The following is a 23,968-nucleotide window of genomic DNA, read 5'->3' on the forward strand; positions in this document are numbered from 1 at the left end:
GTTGGATACCTTGGTCCCATAAACTGTGTAGTCTCGTGGATGTTATTAAAATCTTTCATTCTAGATGCATTGTGTCCTTGGTTAAAATTCCTTTTATGAAAAAAATAAAAAAATAAAAATCAGCAACATCATGGGGTGATTTTTTCCATATGGGCGCAACGGCTAGGGACAGAAACACCAACGTGGCATCCAACAACAATGTAAGTTACATCACATTCACGCTCAAAGCAATTTTGCCGTTCATTTTTCTCTTTTATAATAAGATGAAGACGTCGGATTTCGAACTCCTTTTTTTGCGAGTAACAATCAGGTTTGAAAAAAAAGCTCTAAAATTAGAAGGGTTTTGACTGGCACCAAAAAGATTTATATTCTCACATCCCTGAGTTTTGATGTCTTGATCGATGAAAATGCGTTTTTTTTCCAAATTAGGAATCTAACGAGAGGATTTGACTTCTGTCCGTATATAAAATTTCCTCGGACAAATAAACCGTCAACACTTTTGTACGGAGTTTACGAGGAATAAAGTGTTGGAATTAAGAGCAGAAAGAAAGAAGACGTTGGAGGCAATTGGAGAATTATTATTTCGGACGGTATATAGATATTGAAATTTTATTGGAGCGGTATTTACGACGAATCATCAAGAAGAAATGGGAAGGTTAGAGCGCTTGGTTTATTGAATGAGTTTTTATTTTTGTTCAGATAACGAATTCCATTATATTTCATTCCGAGTTGTATTACTCTTCCGAGCGAAAAATTTGTGAAGGCAGAGGGTTTGCTGGATGATTTTGTTAAAGTCAGGTTGTACGCGGGATAAATTTGCTAATGCAGCTTTTTGTTTTGGATATAGATATAAAGGAAGGGGGTTTTCTTGAATAATTTTGTAAATGAAGGTGTTCGATGGTAAAATTTTCAAATGCAAGGGGTTTGCTTGTTAAATAACTTTGATGGATAATTGATTTGATTAAAACGGGGTTTGCTGAATAATTAATCTTGCGAAGGCAAGGGGTGGCTTTCTGGATAAATAATTTTGCAAAGGGAGTGGGTTTGCTGCGTCATTGGGATGATAGTGTTTTGTATTTGGGGATTGGATTTCAAGCATTGGATGACAAGTGTGGTTCAGGGCTGTAACTGGGATTTATAGCGGCCACGACTCCAATTGGTGGAGTTTACTTTTTTTTTTTAATTTGAGGTTTTTGTTTTTTTGACAGGTACGTAACTGATTTATTGTTTCTGTTACTTTTTTGATTCGGTATATTTTCAATTCATGAGTTTTCTTCGGGTGAGATTCGAGGTTTTGTGATTTATGACTGGTTGTTTTGTAATTGAGGGTTAGATTTTCGACAGGTGATGAGAAGTGTGCACGACGCCAATTGGTGGAGTTTGCTTTTTTTTTTAATTTGAGGTTTTTTTTTGACAGGTACGTAACTGATTTATTGTTTCTGTTACTTTTTTGATTTGGTATATTTTCAATTGATGAGCTTTTTTGGGCTGAGATTCGAGGTTTTGTGATTTATGACTGGTTGTTTTGCAATTGAGGGTTAGATTTTCGACAGGTGATGAGAAGTGTGGTTCAGGGTTGTGATTGGAGCTCACTGTGGCCATAATGCTAATTGGTGGAGTTTTCATTTTCGAATTTGTAGTTCGCTGTTTTATTGACAGGTATATGCAATTCTCTCATTGATTTGTGTTGTTTTGTCAATTCGGTAGATGCAATTTTCAATTTAGGAGTATTTTTTTTTAAATTTTTTTGGGTGAAATTGGAGGTTTGCTATGTGATTGGTGAGAGGTTGTTCAAACTGGCGCGACGCCAGCCCTAGCCACAAATAACCACAGTTAGCCACAGGGTTTTCCCAGCTAATGCTACTATGGTATTAATGACTTCATATTGCATTGAATAGGTGTGCAGCTGTCACAAATCTTTGTTATCAATGTCCGGGGTTTTTAAAAGGTCATTTCATCTGAACCTATTAAGAATTTACACCCAAACATCAATGAAGATGTAGCAAAGAAAGAGTGTACATTGTTTCTACGGATAGAAAGGAAAACCTGAATTACTGGAAATGCAAGTGCCTAATGTTACAAACAAGCTAAAAGAGTGAAAAAGAGGAAAGTCACAATGACATATATTATAATAATCTAGAATCAGTTTGAAATGCCAATCATTATTGAGGAAGATGGGGAGAACGGAACTCAAAAAATCATCATGGGTTATTCAATAAACCATGGGTTTTTCCCAGGCTTTTCAAAAACCCAGAAACTTATCCCCCAAAAAAACTGGCCAGCCAGTTCAAACTGGCACTACTCCAGCCCTAGCCCACAAATAACCACAGTTAGCCACAGGGTTTTCCCAACTAATGCTGCTATGGTATTAATGACTTAATATTGCATTGCATAGGTGTGCAGCTGTCACAAATCTATGTTATCAATGTCCGGGGCTTAAAAGATCATTTCATCTGAACCTATTAAGTATTTAGTCTATTGACACCCAAATATGAATAAAGATGTAGCAAAGAAAGAGTCTGTACATTCTTTCTAAGGATAGAAAGGAAAACCTGAATTACTGGAAATGCAAGTGCCTAGATGTTACAAAGAAGCTAAAAGAGTGAAAAGGAGGAAAGTCACAATGACATATATTATAATAATCTAGGATCAGTTTGAAATGCCAATCATTATTGAGGAAGATGGGGAGAACGGAACTCAAAAAATCACCATTAAGGAGAAGGAATGAGCAAATTACTCTTATCAAGGTGCATTTCACTCACCCTTTCTACTCAAGATGTCAGGGAATTTAATTCTCACCAAGTTGTATATTTTCAAATATCACATACTTAAATACAAGGAAAGTAACAAGCCCTGTTGAGTTGTTTGCCCTGCCTCTTTTCCTCACACGAGTATGACCAGCACTCCACTCATCAATTTCTACCCTCTGATACTGTGAGCATCAGAAAATCTCTACCTAAAAAGTTCATAGCAACTGCAGACCCCACCGGAACATCAACAATAGCTTGCAAATATCAATGATACCACACACACGCCGGTTCCAGAGATAGATAAAAACTGTGGTTTAGGTTTGTAATTGGGGGGATATTGTGGCCATAATGCCGATTAATGGAGTTTTGGTTTTGAAATTAGCGGTTTACTGTTCTATTGACATGTATACAGTTCATTCATTGTTTTCTGTTGTTTTGCCAATTTTATAGATATGATGTTCAACATATTAGAATTTCTTGGGTGAAATTGGAGGCTTGCTGTGCAATTGGGGAGAGGGGCTTTTGTAATTGAGAGTTAGTTTTTCAGGTACGGGATAAGTGTGGTTTAGGGTCGTAATTGAGGGCTTTTGTAATTGAGAGTTAGTTTTTTGGGTTCGGGATAAGTGTGGTTTAGGGTCCTAATGGAGGGTTTATTCTGTTCATAATGCCAATTCGTAGAGTTTTCTTTTTTAAATTGGAGGTTTGTCATTTAGCTAACAGGTATGCAGTATGCCTTTTTTTTTCTCCCGCTTTTTAGCCAATTTAATACACAGGATGTTCATTTTATGAGTTTTGTATTTGGGTGAAATTGGAGGTTTGCCTTGTGTTTGGCATGAGGTTGTTTTCTACATGAGGGTTAGACTATGAGCACGGTATGAGAAGTGGATTTTAGGGTTGTAAATGGGTATTATAACAGTAATACTGTCACAGTTTTTTGAGATTGGAGGCTTACTGTTTTTTGACAGGTACATAATCTGCTTATTGTTCTATGTTGCTCGGTTAGTTTGATGAATTTGATGTTCAATTTATGGGTTTTTTGTGCACTGGCATAATATTAAATTTTATGCGTTTTTATTTTAAATAGGTAAGTTATAACTTTTGGCTTAAATGCCAATGCCAAGGGATATTTCTTACGTCTAAGTTGCTTGAGACTTGCACCAGATCTGCTTCATTGGGTATGCTGTTGCCAGGGCTGGCCACTATGTCTTATCCAATTTAAAATTTTTAATGTAGAGGTGGATTGGTAAGGTTCTGTTTGGTCCTGATCTTGGACATGTGTTGGAACCAATTTTGAACACCTATATGTTTGTTTTATCTGGCTTCTGGATTTGATTGTCTAGTACTTTTTCCATCAATGTTTTCAACCACACTCTGTGATCCATCATCAGGATGAAGAGTGCTAGAGGAGAAGAAATGAAGTAGTTGCAGACCAAGATACTAAAAGAAGAGAGTAGGAAGGGAGAGATTATAGATGGCCCAAGGATCGAGGAAGAGGAGAAAGGTTAAGGAAAAAGAATAGGAGTTGAAAGATTATGTGAAGAAAACAAAAATAAGAAAATGAGGATGAAAGAAAAGAAATTAATAAAATAGAGAATGAAATTTAATGATAGAAAATAGAGTAATATATGACAGAAAATTGGTCAGGTTCTTTTTACTTGTGAGCTTGGTGTAAGGTCCTGGCTAATTTCTATGTCAAATTTCCACTTTTCCCATGTTTTAGAGGATAGGCATTTCGTTAAATAGTTCATAAACAGCCTCTCTCATTCTGGGCTTGAGTTTTGGCTGCCTCGTGGGGAATAATGATATCGAAGAATGGTTGTTGGGTCAATTTGCATTTCCTATTCTGGCCGCAATGATAATAGAGGATGGGTTTTTCCTTCTGAAATACATGAGGTTTTAATCAAGGTGTAAAGGAGATTCACAACACATAGGAGGAGGAGGGTTGGGCAACCTCTTACCCTGACATATTGACTGTGCAATATCTTTTACCATTCTTGGCCATATATTGAAGTCTCTAAGTGGCCGATTCTCTTATCTTTCTGGCATGACTTCTTCAGAAGGTTTATTTGGTATTAGGAACTTAATTTCTTGCAATAAGGAGTTTTGTAAACTGTGCAGTTTAAATCCTTTAATGATATATAAGATTTAGGGGCTTCAAAGGAGGAATTGTTGCTTATTGTCATTGGCATCTGAAATTTTTAATGAAGCTTTAAATTCTGCTACAATAGCTTCATTTACAATCTTGCTGAGCTTCAAAAGGGACCACTCAGTTCATATATTTCATACTTTTGGGTTTATATCTCCTCCTTTCAAACAGTAAATCTGGATGTTGTGATTGCACAGTAAAATCTGAAGGTGCATAGGGACAGCTGATCAGTTGTAAGGATTTCTATAGACAATTTCCTGTAGCTACAACAAGGTTTCAGACTGCTGTAGCTATTGTAACTTGGAGTGTCTCACTTGGATGCAATCTCTGTAATATGGCAAGAGTCCTTGGATCGGCGTGAATTAATGCTCTTTGCACGTGGTTATCTGCTGCACTATATTTTGAGATAGCTACGTTCTGTAAGTCTGCAATTATCATGGACAGAATTATCATGTGTTCATAATTTGAGTTTTGCAATTTAAGGTTCAGAAATTGCTTACAATCATGTGTATTCTTATTGTGTTTATTATTTGCAAACTTCTGTTCTTTATCTGTTGTGTCTATATGCATATGCCATATAAATGATAAAACAACAAATATGATAAACCTGCAATATGAAACTATTCTCACAGCAGAACAGAGACTCGGGGAAAGTAATCTGAGATTCATAAAGATAAGTGCATTAGGTGAAAGGTTGAAAAAAAGTAGGTAGATTATGTAGGGGATCTTACACCTCATGTGTAAGAAAACTGATTTTATTCACTCCATAGTGCTTTCCATCATGTACAAATCAGCAATGGGAACATTTTGTGCATATTTTTCCAATCTTGTTTAGCTAAGGATAGTGAACTGCTGTTATTTTGCATGCTAAACTTGGGATCCTCAACAATGAGTTGTGGATCTTGTTGTGACATTTTCACACATCGCCCCATTGCAAATGGGGACCTCTCTTTTTCGCTGGTTAGCTTAGTGTTTTTGTCTTTTAGCTTGGTGTCAATTTTAGCCTTTGCTTATGAGAGGGATAAGTCTTGTTGGACCAGAAAAAATTTGTTGAGTCGAAATGTTGTCAAGTCAGGATGATTGTGAAAATTGCCAGTGTTGAATTCAAATTGTGAAGAATCCAAAGTTGACATTGGATTTCCTTTGAAATCCAAGATCAAGGTCAAAATCCTCGATCAATTTTGGAAGTTCTTGAATTGAAATGTAAAACCCGTTGGAATGATTCAAGAAGGATTGCAATCCTCATCAAAATGCAGATTTCCTTTTAAGTTTTACCTTGTTTTAATTTGCAAATTTTGTCAACGTCCATATGGATATCAATTTTCCCTTGTCCTAATGTAAAACAAGGAATCCCAACCCTTGAGTGAATTTGATCTGAGGGTTTATCATTTGAAAGTGGAATTATGCTTGGATTTGTGGATTTCAACTATGAAGAGTGCAAAATTGTGTGAACTGGGAAATTGTTCTTAAGGATTCATGGATTCATTCTTTGATGATTTTATTCTTAATCCTTGAATTTTACTTGAATTGATTTCTAACTTGGAACAATTTTTTTTTATTCACATTGAATTTTTTATTCAATTCCAATTCTTATTTTTTTGGACAAGTTATCAATGTTTCACCTTAGTTGTCCTTGAAAATCCGGATTTTGATCACATTATTCCTTAAATTCTTGGATCTTCTTTCACAATTCCATATGAGGATCAAATTTTCATTGGGATCAATTTTCCTTGTTTTCAAATGAAAAAACCATTCAAGAAAAAAACCCTTATTTTTGATCTAATTCTTGAAATTCTTAGATTTTTCTTCAAAATCCTTGTGGAGGTTAATTTTCCCTTCAATTTTGAATTCCTCATTTTTTAATCCAGATGCAACAAGGATTTCCGATCTAGTTTTATCCGCATTTTTGGCTTGAAATTGGAATTTTTTCCTCATTAAAATCCTTATGAAAATCGAATTTCCTATGAGGAATTAGTCTTGAATTTGTTAATCCTTGTTTGGGGCCTAAAATAGGGATTTGTCTTGTAACTTGGCCTTGTTTTCGAGGAAAAATCAGCATTTTTATACGAAGAATCCCTATCGATGTCAAATTTTCTTCTCCTCAGTGCAAAATCCGCATGAAGGGTGAAAATCTGAGCTCAAAATATCCTTGTTTTGGCCTCAAAATTGGAAATTTTCCTCATAAATTCCAAATGCAAGTTGAATAGGGATTTGTCTTGTAACTTGGCCTTGTTTTCGAGGAAAAATCAGCATTTTTATACGAAGAATCCCTATCGATGTCAAATTTTTTTCTCCTCTCAGTGCAAAATCCGCATGAAGGGTGAAAATCTGACCTCAAAATATCCTTGTTTTGGCCTCAAAATTGGAAATTTTCCTCATAAATTCCGGATGCAAGTTGAATTTCCCTTTGAAGTTTCTCTTCCAAGTCGAATTTCCCTTTAAAATTCCAGATCTTTGAATTGCAATTGGAATGTAGATTAATAGCCGAGTGCTCCCTTTATTAATAGCAATTAAAATAAAAAATCAGAGCAAAGGAGGGCTGTCTGACTAAGCAAACAAAGGCAATTTCAAACTTTATTTTGTAAACAAAAAATGTTTTGTAGAGGAAGAGGTGCAGTCCACGTTTTGAACACATACATAAGGGAAGTGCAAAGATATCATTCAAATCAAATTAAATTAAATTCATTTCAAAACCATTTAAGGAGCAACTCGGAGTGCGAATTGGAGGAGCAGAACAGAAGTAAATTAAAGGCAGATCTAACCTTGTTTAAAGTGATTCTTTTAGAAGCAGATCTGGAGTGAATTATTTAGGAGACACTTGAAGTGACTTATACCAGCAGATGGTGCGAATTTAGAGCAAGAAATCAGACCTAAAGACAGTTGTTGATGTTGTAGATCAGAAAGAGGGTCTTTTGTGAATGAAAGGAAGGAGATTCACTTGTGGATCTGAGCAAATTTCATCACTAGATGAAGTAATTCCAGTTTTAAAAGTACTATTTCCAGATCAATGAGTGTAAAATCATAGGTCATGGAGGTCTGGTCTTTTGGGAATTTGATGCAAAGTGGGGACAATTTTGTTAAGCATCTTTGTAATGCTCACAACATTTTGAGGATTGACTGTTATGAGCTTTCTTTTTAAACTTCTTCAATATGAATTGCAAGAAGCTTAAACTTTCAGTTTTTATATTTCACCATCATAATCTAAGATTTTCTGTGTCTTTCCAGGTTTGGTGTGAGTAATAAGGTGCATGGAGTGTGGAATGAAGGACTTCACCAAATGGAATAATTCAACAATCCAATGAGGAGGAATCAATGTTCAAGTTCGAGAGAAGATAAAGATACAATTTGGAGGACAACATTTGCAAGGAAAGAACGCAATAATGCAAAGGAGGAAAACCATATGGAATATACTACAACAACAAGTGAATCAATGCAAGGAGAAGTCAAGAAGACATTAGGATGAGAACTAGCCCAAGGCATGAAGAGGCATTTCTATGAACTCCACTAGGGAATTTAAGTCCAAGGTAGAGAATTTCAAGATCAAAGGGCGTCAAGGAAGGAAATATTTTAAGAATCCAAGGTCAAGATGCATATATATGAGGTGATTGCAACATTCAAGACTTACACTAAGGAGAGGTGAATTTGTGTCATGATAAGGATGAATGCGAGATAGTGACAACATAAGGAGAATTCCTTAACATTAGGATGAAATGCAAGGCATTACAAAGAAGATTCCCAAGTATGGAAATGAAAATGCAAACGTGATCGAGGATAGTTTCAAAAGAGCTAATCAAAGTTAAGGACTTGATCACCAAAGATGATGTAATTTGGGAATATGCTTATCATCATCACACTGAGCAATTGGATAATGTTGAGTATTAAGAGATATTGCTCAACCACAAACACTTTGTAATGATCTACATGAGGAACAAGTTGAGTTGGCATCCGGTCATCATCAACCCAATCAAGTTACTCAAAGTCAAAGCGTCCAAGTTTAGTGAACTTGACTCATCCTATGAGGCAGCCAATTACACGTGGAAGGCACAAAGTTCCATGTACCTAATCTCATCTCTCATTGGTCTGCATTTAAGGAAGGACGTGTGTCTGTTAGGATGTAATTTTCTCATTGGTCGAATGAAGTTAGTTTTAACTAACCCTAATTTGGGTTTTATCATGTAATATCGGCCATTGATTCACAATCAATCTGAGCCATTGAATAGTAATGAGACCTCTATATAAGGCTTAGTCATTTCATTTGTAAAGGTTAGTAGATAATAGTGAATAGTTAGCAGCAAAAGCAATTAGTATCAAGTAGCATATAGTAGGATGAAAGGAGATTGTTGCCAAGGCTTGTTGTAATAAACATACTATTTTCATTGAAGAGATGGTGGATTTTGTGTGCTATTTTAACTTGTTGCATGGTCTCTACTTCTTATATCTTAGATGTATTAGATGGATGGAAGATTTTATTGTTGATGAATGGTAAAACCTAATGTTCATACCATTTGGAGTGTGTTGATTTCAAATTTCTATGCGTGGTTAGACTTAACTTGATTGAAAGCTCTACTTCAATTTCTATATGTTATTGTTCGTAATGTTGGTGTGCATGGGTGATATGAAAATCATTCGCTTATCCCTAAGAGATTTTGCACCATCTTTCTGTAGTTGTTTTTTCATGGTGAAGCAAAGCTTAGTTTGGTTGCACCGAGTCAACAATCATCTCTTACATATTTAGGATTGGATTAGACATTTTAACCTTTATCTCCTTTTGTCTTTATTTTCCAAGTTAGTATAGATTCCACGTTCTAGCAGTGTTCATAAACGTAAGACCCCTTGTGATTCTAGCAATATCACATCATACATCACTGAGTGTAACCTGAGCATAAAGTCGATTGTTTGCATCATAAACTTTGGAATCATCACATATGATCACATTTTTAAACAAATGAGGTTTCTTTGTTCAAGAGAGGATAGAATACTCAATATTTTATTCTGTGTTTGAGGTGTCATAAAAAACACATCAATAGATCCAAATCAAGGTCACTAGGTCTCTGCTCAAGATCAGGTACATGCAATGTGAAATCAGATTTATTTTCAAGATCAAAGATAACTGTTGATGCCACCTTCCATGCATAACTATGGAGATGAAGTTGGAACAGCACTATAGTCAAAAGGAAATTTAACGCCAACAAGATACTTGTCATACTTAGGTGCCATTCTACCTGGATCTCATGTGCCAAAGGGCTGATTGCTTTATTCAGAAAAAAATGCGCTCCCTATGCTCCTCATGAATGGTTGCCTTTGTGAATAAATCACTCTGCATGTCCCTAGTAGTGGCATCATCATAGTCATTCCTCTCCATAGCCTTGGTTTGAAAGTAAAATCAAACACCACTTGTATCATCATCACTGAAATAAAGTATAGGATCCTTATCATTGGCTGATTTGAAGACTTCTTCATATCTACTCTCAATATGGTCATCACTTGAAGGTATATTAATGATCTCAACTATCCCAAAATTTGCACTAATGTTATCAGCCTCATTTGATAGCTCTAAATGTGAATTCAAGGCTGCTGTTTTGTCACTTTCGTTGCATACATCCTCATCCTTAGTAGTTGCATGCATAATCAAGGAATTATCTTGAAGCTCTGTAACATTTTCCTCATTCTCCAAAACAATCTCTTCATCATTTTTTGCCACATTAGTCTCCTCAATATGCAAGAAACGTTTCAATTTTCCCTCACATTGTTGATTACTTTGCTGACCAACTCATAAGAAGCTTTAGAAACATCTTTTTCTTGCCTCAAAATAGCCAACAACATAGACATAAGGGGTTGGGAAACAGTATCACTCTCATTGATAGACAGGACCATAGTAGTTTTCATGGCTGCAATAATGTCTTCATTGTGTTCTCTCCTGATTGTGACCAAGAAATAGAGAAACATGCTGTAGATTAAGTGATGTAATCCCAAATCTAGCATTAGGTTAATCAATTTCTACAAATATTTTTAGTATGGCAGCCCTTCTAGAAAAGTGATGACTTCTGATCTCCCCAAGATTTACTCCTAATCGTTGCCTTTGCATGATAAAGTTTAATCATTAATCATTTTTGGAATAACTAATCGATAGATTAGTAAATCGTTGGTTGTTACTTCTTGATTAATATAATCATATATTCATGTCTAATTAGTCCTTCTTCCACATCGATAATGAATGTTGCTTCTGCATAATGATGATATCAATTTGAATTGCCTTCATATATGATTGATGCATTTAGGAGTTCTCCTTGCTTAGTGGAATCATAAATATCCTGTATGATGTGTATGTTTCTGTGTGGCATCAATATTATGATCTATGAGTATTTCTAGATCAATGTCAGCTCTTCAGTACGTATCATACCTCCATGGTGTCTTGATAATGATTGATATGAGGTGCCAGCTTATGGATATGCCGGATCATGGATTTACAGTTTATTATGTTGATCATTGGTTCCATGTAATTGATGGTGAAGTCACGATCTGCATATTGATAAGATTGGTGACCATAGGGTTGTCATACTTGACATCACGCGGGCTCAATATTCGGATCATATTTTGGTGTCATGCTGGATATAGATATTGTAGGCTTGAAATCGATGAAACCAAATATTTTGGGGAACAACCTCATCATCCAAAGTCTTCGATCCTGGAGCATATCAAATCACATGACATCAATACTGTATTTTGTTCTCTGTGCTTTACCTTTGATGCTTGATAGGAAAATCGTCTTGTCTTATTAATAAGACAATTTTCCTCGATAGGTCAATTGGCTTTCTTGATGGCGAATATGCAAAAGTGTCAACTTGCTGATGTACAATTTGCCTATTTGCATTTACCAATCTACTAGAAAGTGGTCAAGGTCTGCCCTCCTTGATCACATATATGTTTTTATTACTAATTTATTATTAGGTAAAGGATGCTAACATCACACCAAAAGCACGTAGGGTTTTCTCAGAGAGAAATTTCAAAAATAATAAACTCGACATACCAAACGAGCTCTCCATCCCTTTTATAAGATGTTTAGGGAACTTTTGAGAAATTCTCTTTTAAAATCACATTATTAATTTATTAAGCCTTTTAACTCCAAAAGTGATTTAATTTACTTTTTAAACATTTATTACACTTAATGTCACTTTTAAGCATCTCAATATTTAAAACCTTATGTTCTCTTTCCAACAAGCTATAATATTGAGGTGCACGATAAATTATTTGAACTAAAATGGCAACCTTAGTGAAATTAATTAAATATAGCTCAATAATACACCCAAGTAGCGGCAATGTTTGAAATGCATTGGAATTGAAATTTGACCATGTAGGAGTGATCTTGATTCTGAAAGTTGATAAATGGACTTGACTGGGTGACTTAATAAAAATAGATGCTCCCTCCAAGAATCTTGGAGTCCAAATAGGAAGTTGAAACTAACATCTGAAAGTGCCATATGACTCCTTTAATCCATTTGAGTTCACTGGTGACATTAACTTACCACTTTGAACAAGCTGACACAAACTCAGAAAGTCAGTGACAATTGCACTGCTAGAGAACCTGAAAATGGGATATAATAATTTGGACTAAATGCAAATTCAAAATTATGTAGGAGGGTGGTCATTGTGTTCCACCTCTCTTCAATAATTTTGTGCACTTGCTTGAAAAAATTATATTGAGGATCACTTTCTTTCTCATTTATGAAGGTCGTAATCTTTGCAATCATTAAGCTAAATGCCGTCATATATCTCTCCCAAACAAGGCTTATTTATGTTAATATAGCAGATCCTACTCATAATAGAATTGATGAAATTAAAGAGATATTCAAGATGATTGCACCAAGGGTCATCTAAGATCATTCATTTAATATTTGTTGCCTTATCAGTGTTGGATTTCCTACATATGGACCAAACTTGGTTAATGACCATTAAATAAATGTAATGGCTGCCCCTGTTGATAATTTTTATTAATAAATTTAATGTTATTTTTTCGTTTTTGTGTTCTTCCAGATTAGACGGAAGATATAGAAGGGGTTTCAGTTTTGAAGATTGCAATGTTTGATGTTAGTCAGCACATAAACATAGAATACAACAGCAGTAATATATTCTGAAAATAATGGAAACTGCATGAAATACCAAATTGATTTTCCAGATTTTAATGCTGATCAGAATATGAGTTTTTTCTTCAGAATAACAGCAACCCAGATCGATAAGAATCATAACATATCACCGACAAACATACCCAGAAAATGTAGATAACATAAACAAACTGCTGTAATGATACTAATGATAACCCAATCTGAAAACCCTACCAAAACTAGTCACCTCATCAGCAAACAAACTCCCAATGCTGCAAATGCTGTAAGTATTATTTTGCATGCCCTGGACGTCTCAAAAGAACCTGAAATATCATCCAAAACCCAGCACTCAACCCAAGATAGCTGGTATGGCCGGCCAAGGATTAATGACTTTTATTTCAATCACCAAACCTTCTCAATCTGCTCAACAATCTAGAAAATCTGCAATGAACTCTGTAAACTGATTACTCAATCTCAACTATAAGCCCAACCATGTTTCTTGAATGAAAACATGCCCAAATCTCCCATATTGTATCTCTCAACAGCGTAGAAGATGATGCCTGCAAGGGGTTTCGTCCTCACAAACCAAGAAGAAGCAGCTGTTTCCGAAAAACCAAGCAATAACCAGCAAAACATGAGAAATAAGCTCCACAAAAATTGTTTATATATCATTCCCAAGAAGTTTGACCCTCTTCACCAAGTCATGTGGGATTAAATAAAATCACTTTTTAGTCTCCCAATGTGGAGTCCAAAATATTAAATGCCTCATTCTTTGAAAAAATAAAATATGTTTTACTTTATAACTGGCCCCGTTTTTAAAAACACGTTGTGTTACTAGGAACGCAAGGGGGTGGTCACCTTATAAAATCTTATAAAGTGACTTTATAACAACTTGGAAATAAATTAAAGAACTTTGTAAAAAACATTTTGCTCACCAAGACCAAACTGGAAACCTTCGTTTTGGAACTAAGAGAGGAATTGAAATCATAGCCAAGCACTAAAAATATCACTTACTAAAAATAGTAAGTCTTATAAATTCACCAAGCAAACTCCAGAAATACACATTAAGCTTAAGGAGACTATCAACCCCAACTGGACTAGAGTATACTGCTCAATTATTGGATTACCCACCTCCAGAGTCCCCTAATAAACACCCATTAGCCTACGGGAAGTCAACTGGATAGGCTAATGTGTTAAGGATATAGCTTCATTCGGATTGAAGCAAGTAATATATAACGACATTGAAAGAAGGGTTATGTCCCCGTAGGGTCATGACTCTACGTGGCATAACCAATAACTGTGGCAGTTTCATGAACCAGCAAGCTGTCGATATTATCATAGAAGATTAATAGTTAGTTATATATATATATAGACATCGGAGGTAAAACATATTCATTGCAGTGATCTTATTAAAGTCTATCCTCACTACATATTACCAGACTATTGTATTCTCTATCTCTGATCTAAATTCCTTAACATGGTATCAGAGCCACGTTGGTAGAGAAATAATAAAATAGTGACACCTCTTTTCTAAAAAAAATCAGATTTGCACTCAAAATCAAAGGAAAAACAATCATGGTGAACAGTGTTAGAGTGGAGGATAGACTCGAAGGCGCATCCAACTTCGTCTCATGGAGAATTCGGATAACAACAATTCTTCAAGAACTCGAACTAGATGCATACACCGAAGAAGATACTAAGATGCCCGAAGACGAGCCAGAGAAAACAACTGGAAAAGACACAACAACAAGGCTAAGAAAATCATAATTGATACTGTTAAAGATCACATTCTCCCAACCATCTCAAAACTAACTACAACTTATGATATGTTCAAGACCATTCAAAACTCATGAAATAAATAATGCAAGCAGATTGCTCACTTTAAAACAGCAATTAATGCATATCTACATGAACAAAGGAGAAACAATCACATCCTATTTCATGAGGATTTCAGAATTAAAAGACCAATTGTCAACTATAGGGAATAATATAGATGATATGGAGCTATCTTTAATAGCACCTAAGGGATTAACATCCAGTTGGGAATCCTTTATTTAAGGCATTAGTGCTCCTCCGACACTACCAAAGTTCGATCAACTCAAGAATGATTGTACTCAAGAAGAATCTCGACTAATCACAAGAGGATTGGATCCAAACAAGGGGGGAGAAATTCAAGCACTACATGCTAACACAAGCAAGAAAGGGAAGAAAAGGAAGTTCAAACGGAAGAGAGGAAATAATCATAAAAGCAAAGACTTCTCCAAGATTCAATGCTACAAGTGTGATAAATTTGGACACACTCACAGGTTTTGCCCAGAAAGAAAGAAAGCTCAAGCAACCATAGTTGAAGTCAAGGAAGTAGAGAATCCTCTATTTTTCTTAGCCTTATCAAGCGAACTAAACTCAAACAAACATATGTGGATAATCGGTAGTGGAGCATCTCGACACATAACCGGTTTTAGAGATCAATTCAAAACCTTTGAAGGCCACTCAACTGAAGAAGTTACAATAGGAGACAATTCTACCTATCCAGTGAAAGGAATTGGGACCTGCTCAATTCAATTAAGAACAAGAGTTACAATTGAAAGATGTTCTCTTTGTACCAGGCATCAAAAGGAATTTGGTCTCTATTTCAGGGCTAGCTGATCAAGGATATCGTGTCACCTTCCATGAAGATAAAGTTCTACTCTGGCCTAAAAACTCTAACATAAAGAATGCTATTCCTATAGGATCTAGAGATGGTAGTTTATACAAATTATGTAATACTCAAAAACAAGCACTAAATCATGAAGTATCAAACTCTAATGAAATTTGGCATAGAAGATTAGGACATCTTTGATTTAGTGCTCTACCTTCTATAGGAAAAATTACCACAGGATTACCCAATCTAAAATCTGATCATGTTGGAACTTGTAAAGTATGTGCTCTAGGGAAAAACTCAAAAGGGTCCTTTCCCTCAAGTGAACACAAATCAAAAGTTGTACTAGAACTTGTCCACATCGATTTGTGTTGTCCAATGTCATTACCATCACTAGGGGGATTCTTGTATTACGTGATATTTGTTGATGATTACTCTAGGAAAACTTGGATCTATTCCATAAAACTCAAAGAATCAAATGAAGTGTTATTGAAATTTAAAGAATTTAAGGCCCTAGTGGAAAATCAAACTGGGAAGAAAATAAAGACTCTAAAATCAGATAATGGGGGTGAATATATCTCTGAAAATTTTAAAGAATTCTGCATTTCTGTTGGGATTAAGAGGGAGTGTATTGTACCTTATAATCCTCAACAAAATGGAGTTGCAGAAAGAAAAAATAGAACCATCATTGAAGTTGCTAAAGCCATGATGCATGATCAAAATCTACATATCTCATTTTGGGCTGAAACCTCAAATACAACTGTTTACATTCAAAACAGATGCCCTCATTCAATCCTAGAGAATATAACACCTGAAGAAGCCTTTACAGGAAATAAACTAGATTTAAGCCCTCTAAGAATCTTTGGTTGCCACGTGTATATTCATGTTCCTAAAGAAAAGAGAACCAAACTAGAACCCTCCGGGAAGAAAGGCATATTTGTTGGCTATAGTGAAACCACTTAAGGATAACGAGTATATTCCAGGACGAAGAACTATTGAAATCAATAGAGATGTCAAATTTGAAGAAGATGCTGCTTATAAACTATCTCTAAGTGCAGAAGATGATCTAACCGCAAAATCAGATGAAAATCCTACAATTGAAAATTAGAGGGAGAATAGCATAGAAAATCATGAACTTCAATCACCTAATTTCGAGAATGCTGAAAATCCTAACAACAAGAAAAGACCACTATGTGCAAGAAAGATGATTGAAGAAAATAATGTGGAACCCGATGAAATCTTCAAAGAGAATAAGAAAACAAGAAGTCAATCATGCTATGTTGCACTCATGACCGAACTTACAAAATCTGAACCATCAAATGTTGAAGAGGCTTTAACATGTCGAGCTTGGAAAGATGCAATGATTGAGGAATACCAATCTATCTTAAAAAATGATGTCTGGGACATTGTACCTAGACCAAAAGACAAATCAGTTGTCTCATCAAAGTGGTTATTCAAAATCAAATATGCACTAGATGGTAGTATTGAAAAACACAAAGCCAGATTCGTTGCCAGGGGGTTCTCTCAAAAGGCTGGAATTGATTACGAAGAGACATTTGCTCCAGTTGCCCGATATACTTCTGTAAGAACCATCATTGCCATTGCAGCTTCCAAAGGGTGGAAGATACACCAAATGGACGTGAAGACTGCATTTTTGAATGGTGTTATTGAGGAAGAAGTATATATAGAACAACCTGAAGGCTTTGCTACACATGATATAAATCTCTATGTGTGTAGACTAAAAAAGCTCTCTACGACTTTAAGCAAGCTCCTAGGGCATGGTACAGAAGGATAGATAGTTATCTCTCCAAACTAGGATATTCCAAAAATGAAGCGACTCTAACATATACTTCAAAATATCGGATGGTGACATGTTAATACTTGTTCTCTATGTTGATGACTTGTTGATAACAAGAGAAGATCACCTCATTGCAAAATGCAAACAAGATCTTGTTGCTGAATTCGATATGAAGGATCTAGGTCTACTGCACTATTTTCTGGGCCTAGAAGTATGGCATAAAGAGAATTATATTTTTCTAAATCAAGGAAAATACACCACTGATATCCTGACCAGATTTGGTATGACAGATTGTAAGCCTCTATCCATTCCAATGGAAACAAATCTTCATAAGCTCAAAAGTGAAGCAACAGATGCAGAACCTACAGATCCTACATACTATAGACAAATTATTGGATCTCTTATGTACCTGGTAAACACTCGCCCTGATATTTGTTACACTACCAATGTGTTAAGTCATTTCATGTGCGAACGTAAGAAGATTCACCTAATGGCTGCTAAGCATATTTTGAGATACTTGCGTGGCACTATTGGACTTGGTCTGAAGTATAAAAATGTTGAGATACAACTCCAAGGGTATTGTGATTCTGATTGGGCAGGAAGTTCCATTGATCGTAAAAGTACAACGGGGTGTTGCTTTAGTCTTGGATCAGCTATGATATCCTGGTTTAGCAGAAAACAGTCAGCAGTTGCTCAGAGTTCCACTGAAGCTGAATATATGGCTGCCTCCATGGGAGCACGTGAGGCAGTATGGTTAAGGAAATTGCTAGTTGGACTATTTGGGAAGCCACTAAACCCCACTGTGATTCACTGTGATAATCAAAGCTGCATCAACTTTTCTGTAAATCCAGTTTTTCATAATTGATCCAAGCATATAGAAATCCCATACCATTACATAAGAGATATGGTAGACAAAGATGTCATCAAATTGACCTACATCAGCACTGAAGAGCAAAGTGCCGACATATTCACCAAATCTCTTGCAAAGCTGAAAGTGGAGTACTTTAGAGGTAAACTTGGTATGACTAAATTATAATGGAAATTTCTGATATTAATCTTAATCATATGTAATTGATATATTCATGAATATCTTGAATGCAATATTGCATGTATGTGTTATGTCATGGAAGGTGACGATCTTTCATGTGATGTAAGTGTAAGATCGCTATTGTAAGGTGACGACTTTCACAATAGCCTGATTTGTTATCAAGATTGACTACATTAGCCACTGTCCCAGAATGTGCCGGAAATCTTGATATTAAATTTGCTATGATGAATTATTGAATTGTTATCATTAAATGATTGTTCCGAAATATGTCGGAAATTATGATAACAATCATATCATGATTGACTACATTAATTTGCTGTCCCGTAATGTGCCGGTATCATGATACTAAAATTATTTCATCTGTGATAATGACAATGTTGCAATTGCCACTAGAATCAAGGTTGTAATCTGATAAGACTTTAAGTAGTTGTTGTCCCAGAGTGCTGGATATCAGATAATCCATATCTCTCTGAGATATGAAGTATTTCACTAGTAAGTGTTACTGAGTGAATGATCATGTCAAATGAATGTGTATATCTAGAATGTTGTTCCTTAAAACTTAATTATGAAATTCAATCCTCTTTTGCTAAGAGGGAGTGTTAAGGATATAGCTTCATTCGGATTGAAGCAAGTAATATATAACGACATTGAACAAAGGGTCATGTCCCTGTAGGGTCATGACTCTACGTGGCATAAGCCACGTAGAAGTCATCATGCCCCTACGTGGCATAAGCCACGTAGAAGTCATCATGCCCCTACGTGGACATGACTCTTCATACTTTTATTTATAGGCATTGACACTTGCTGTGAACTAAAACCAATAACCGTGGCAGTTTCACGAACCAGCAAGCTGTCGATATTATCATAGAAGATTAATAGTTAGAGTTTTATATATATACACATCGGAGGTAAAACATATTCATTGCAGTGATCTTATTAAAGTCTATCCTCACTACATATTACCAGACTATTGTATTCTCTATCTCTGATCTAAATTCCTTAACATAATGTTCCTTTGAGACGATTGGTTAGGAAGGGGACATTACAATAAATTACTATCTAAACCTTTTGAATTTGTCTCAGACAATTATGTTGGCAATGAAATTTGTCTTAGCAAATAATTCAAAAATAAAAGAAAAAATTCAATGTTCCACGGGGACGCTTCTCCCCCCCACCAGGCCCTCGTCCCTCGTCCCCCGGTACCCGAAGCCCGTTCCCGTGCCCCTTTGTCCCCAATACCCGTGGAACATTGAAAAAATTACTAATGTGAAATTAATCTTTTTATATTGTTTCTTACCTTCTAAGAACTTCAATTTCCAAACTATTTTGAATTTACCTTATTAAATGCGGTGTTTGGTGATGAAGAGTCTGATCTCTTTGTCTTCAACTTACACCTATTTGATCCAATCAATTATGGTGCTAGTCTTTTGTGGTGTAATGTTGAGGGAGTGGATTGGAAAACACAAGGTGTCCAAAGGATGTGTGTATAATGTTCCAACAAACCAACCACTATACACTTTTTTGTGTATTTGTTATGATTCGGAAACTGTTATGAGGCTCTGCTTCCTTAGTGGCTGCTATGAGGACTTTGGCAACAAAATGTTCATCCTTAGCTTGCCTCTCACAATCCATTACTACCAACAATATTGCCCCTTTAGGGGACACTGCAATCACATTGACCAATGGCTAAATTTGATATCTTTTCACCCATTAGAATTGGACATCCTTGTTGATCCAAAAATATTTAATGGGCTTCAAAGAATCTTCTACAAGTTTCACCTCCTTTTTCCATGAGGTGATACACAATTTTCATAATTTTGATCTTGTACCGTTTTGGAGCTTCATTAATTTTTCTTATCATTTCTTGTCAATATGGTTAACCATCAACATTGAAAGTCGATTCATTTGCATAGACATCTTTAGCAATCTCTTGATCGGTGGTATCTCAAGACACAATTTTAAGTGCAATTTCCAATGGTCTCTTGGTCTCCTATGTGTAATTGGCAATTCTTGAGGTGTGGCAAAAAATGCAGGGCTCTCTACCACAACTTCAAGATTAGATGGGGGAAGAGGGGGATTCATTCCTCAGGATTCTGTTTTAGAATGATTTGATCCCACTTGTTAAAATATGTTATCATGTGCCCTGATGGCATAAGTACACTATTCTTTCTTGGGCAAGCTTTGATATGTTGCGTAAGAATGCCACACAAATGAGCTTTTACCTGATTGGATGAGCTTGACTTCGTAACACCATATCCACAACAAATCCTAACATATTTCCACCACTTGGAATTGGCTATATCATTTCAACATGTTTCCAAAGTAGAGGGTTTGTTTTGAAGTGTGGTTGGGGCACAAATGTAGGACCAGTTTGATAAACAAGACATTGAAAACAAATAAAAACAGAATAAATAACCTTAGGTATTATTCTTATGAAACCAAACAAATGAGTTCTTTTGTAAAACAAAAATGAGAAAAAAAGCCCTTGGTTGTTTTTCCAAAATTTTCTATAGAATCTTCTTGATAGCAAATGGGCTTTTGGACATGTGTAGGACTAGCAATCCAACTACTTTGAAACCTTTACCGATCACTCTTAAACTCTATTTATGTGATGGCAAGGAAGAATGAAAGTTCAGCAAGAATGAATGTTTTTTGTGTTTTGCATTCACAATAAGGTAAAGCTAGTTTGTTTTAGTCTTTTAAATGCTTTACAACTCACTTTTAGGGTTAGGTATCGATTTTTGTCCATCATAGTCAAAGTCATGCCAAAAAAGACTAAAAAAGCAAAAAAAAGTCCAAAAAATAATGGATCTGGTCTAGGTATTGGGATATCCTCTTGGATTTGTTTTGGGTCTGGCAAACTTGTTGAAATGAACCCACAATGTCATTTGCTTTTCAAAGAACCTTACTTTTCTTGCTTAGACATTATATATTGATGCATAATATCATTTTGAAACAACACCGCCTAATTATTTTTTCGATTTTTTTGCAAATGATGCCACCACAAATACTAAAGCAAGAACGTGTAATCATGCAAGTTTGACGAATATGAGCATTGAAAGGTTTGTAAATGAAGAGACTTCTGCTGTTACAATTTAATTATAATGATCACATTCATTCAAACCCCTGCTGTTACGAAATTCGTGACAAATAGACATTCATATGATGGAATTACATATAACAGAGGTATGCATGATCCTCCGCAAGAGAAGTACCTTCAAAATGATGGTAGAATCATGTATTGCAGGTCTGAAAATGATGAAGAATGCTACTGCAGAGATGAAGCTTGTTTCCTACAGATCTAGACAGCACCAAATCTCCAAATTTTAACTTCCAACAAGTCAAACAGTCACCCAGATGATTCAGAAACAGTCCTACCAACATCCAGCAGTCTATTACAGTCTGGAGCTTGACAAAATGAAGGCAGTAGCAGGTCTGTAATCAATTTTCAGTCCTTACATAGGACTGTGTAGTGGTAAATGTGCATCCAATCACCTCAAAATTCATCCTCTGTTGACCTACATCAGTGTACATAACCTTGGCAGTATACAGCAGTCTACTAATGGCAGCGAGAAGGTGAATTTAGGTCTGAAATACTTAGCAAAGCTCCCAAACAGATGCTGGAACAGGGGTGGCTGCCTTAGAAAGAAGTCAAAATGACTTCACCAAAACTTCGTTCACCTCAAAATAGAGTGCAGCAATGAGTCCCAAATGAGTGCCTATAAACTGCTGGGAAGATGACTCAGAAGCAAGGTGTTTGACTCTTGGATGCTCATGCCAAGACTCGGGAATAACCCAGAACCATTCTGCCCTTCTTGAAAAATCATTCCCTGTCCAAAGCGATCATAAAAAACCCTACATAACAGAACGCTTATGAGTAGGAATTCATTTGGTGCAATACCCAGAAATTGTTAGCAAATTCTTCTACCCGGGCAACCAAAAAGGAGGGGTACAACTAGCACAAGAGGGTGTATGGTCAAACTGAAACACCTACAATATTACCATCAGAAAAAAACTCTTAAAACTTCTGAAAATCATCACTCAACATTACCCAAAAATCAAACTCCAAATCTGCCATAAAAAATAAAAATTTTCATTTCTAAAAACGCTAGAATGCCAAACCCCTTAAAAATCAGTGTGTTTCTTGTGTGAAAACACCAAACCAGCTAGGATGGATCTTTCACCATTGAAACTAGTGAATGTTGATGAGGATTTTTGTCCTCAATCAATCTTGGGAGAACTTTTCTGTTCACTCCAGCAACATCGCGGTATGTATGCAACTCTGAATCATGAAAATGAGAGCCAAATCCCTTTATATAGAGCTGGAAAGAATTAGGGAAATTAAAATTTTAAATTATATTAGCAAGTTAAATTTCAAATTATATCTTTTTGATTTTTCTCTCAAAAAGGCCCTTAAACATTTCAAAACAACTTAAGACCCCCTTTTTCATTTCCTTAAGCGTCCAACTTGGGGACACAACTTAACTTTATAATGTTTGACACCAAAGTGAATATTAAAACCTTACTTTATAACTTTAGTGCTAAAGCACCGTCAACACATTGAAAATTGAAACTGAACCTGCCAAGAAGGAATTGACACTAAAGAATGATGTCAGGTGCCAGAATTAGTACTTACTTAAAGTATTTTCTCCATGGACTATGGAGAACAACCCAAAAGACCCAGAATATTACAAAGAGCATCACTGCACACTTGGAAGCCAATTGAACTCAAAACCACCACCGGATGCCATTAAAACCCTAAATTGAGCTCTCCAAGAATGTTGGAACTCTCCCAGCCCACCTAGAAACCCTCAAGAGGACTTTGAAAACTGGCCAATGCTCACAAAACAGTATGGTGTAAAAATGGGGACATTACACATTTTGTTAGAGATAGTTTTGACAACCAAAGGGGATTGTTGGAGAAAGTTGATAATTTAGAGAAAGTTGTCGATTCAATGACAAAGTCTATTGGTACTAAGAAGTTTTCTTGGTGCAAGAAATCAATGGGTATAGTTGTCCTTAGTGGAGTCCTCTCTGACGGGGATACTCGAATTCTTGGATGAATATTACTGAGTGTTTTGTTTTGATTTTCTGAATTTTGTTCTTTTTTTGTGTTTTTGATATAAAAAGCAATACAAATAAAAGAAAGGAACACTCAAATCTGAAAACTAAATAGATATAGAAGGTAACAACTGCAGACATCATAAATTTTCATTATTCTATTATCTCCAGAGCCTTTACACACACATGCATACCCGATAGAGGATGAACATATCACTTCTAGACTTCTGCTGGTAAAAAGCAGCTTTTAGATGATTCAATACGCCCAAAAATCAAGTATGTTGTCAAAATCTTCCTTGAAGTCTTGCGCCCTCTCTGTAATTTATTTGTAATTTATTAAGCCCTCTTTGATCAAAATCGCCCTCTTGTCTTTGGCACCCTCTTGCTGCAATTAATGGCTGCTAAAAATTAGTTTGTACAGCCTTGGA

At 35.8% G+C, this 23,968-nt stretch overlaps 1 protein-coding gene across 8 annotated transcripts in view; it reads left to right on the top strand.

Moving 5' to 3' along the window:
• Nucleotides 1-289: 289 nt before the first annotated feature.
• LOC131047057 (probable cyclic nucleotide-gated ion channel 5) overlaps nucleotides 290-23,968 on the top strand; it is a 159,595-nt gene continuing 135,916 nt past the window's right edge. For 2 of the 8 annotated variants that reach the window (XM_059207863.1, XM_059207864.1), the window contains exons 1-4: nucleotides 292-1,208; nucleotides 1,345-1,417; nucleotides 1,543-1,659; nucleotides 5,094-5,315. Coding sequence is in view for 2 of the 8 variants with exons in the window: in XM_057980879.2 (XP_057836862.1) it covers nucleotides 1,604-1,659 (56 nt within the window). In the remaining 6 variants the exon portion in view is untranslated. Of the gene's footprint in view, nucleotides 1,209-1,344; nucleotides 1,418-1,542; nucleotides 1,660-5,093; nucleotides 5,316-23,968 lie in introns of all 8 variants that reach the window. The other 6 variants (XM_059207865.1, XM_057980880.2, XM_057980879.2 and 3 more) reach the window with 6 other exon arrangements.

This window comes from Cryptomeria japonica, chromosome 7 (genome assembly GCF_030272615.1).
Source record: "Cryptomeria japonica chromosome 7, Sugi_1.0, whole genome shotgun sequence".
In the NCBI taxonomy this organism is placed as follows: domain Eukaryota; kingdom Viridiplantae; phylum Streptophyta; class Pinopsida; order Cupressales; family Cupressaceae; genus Cryptomeria; species Cryptomeria japonica.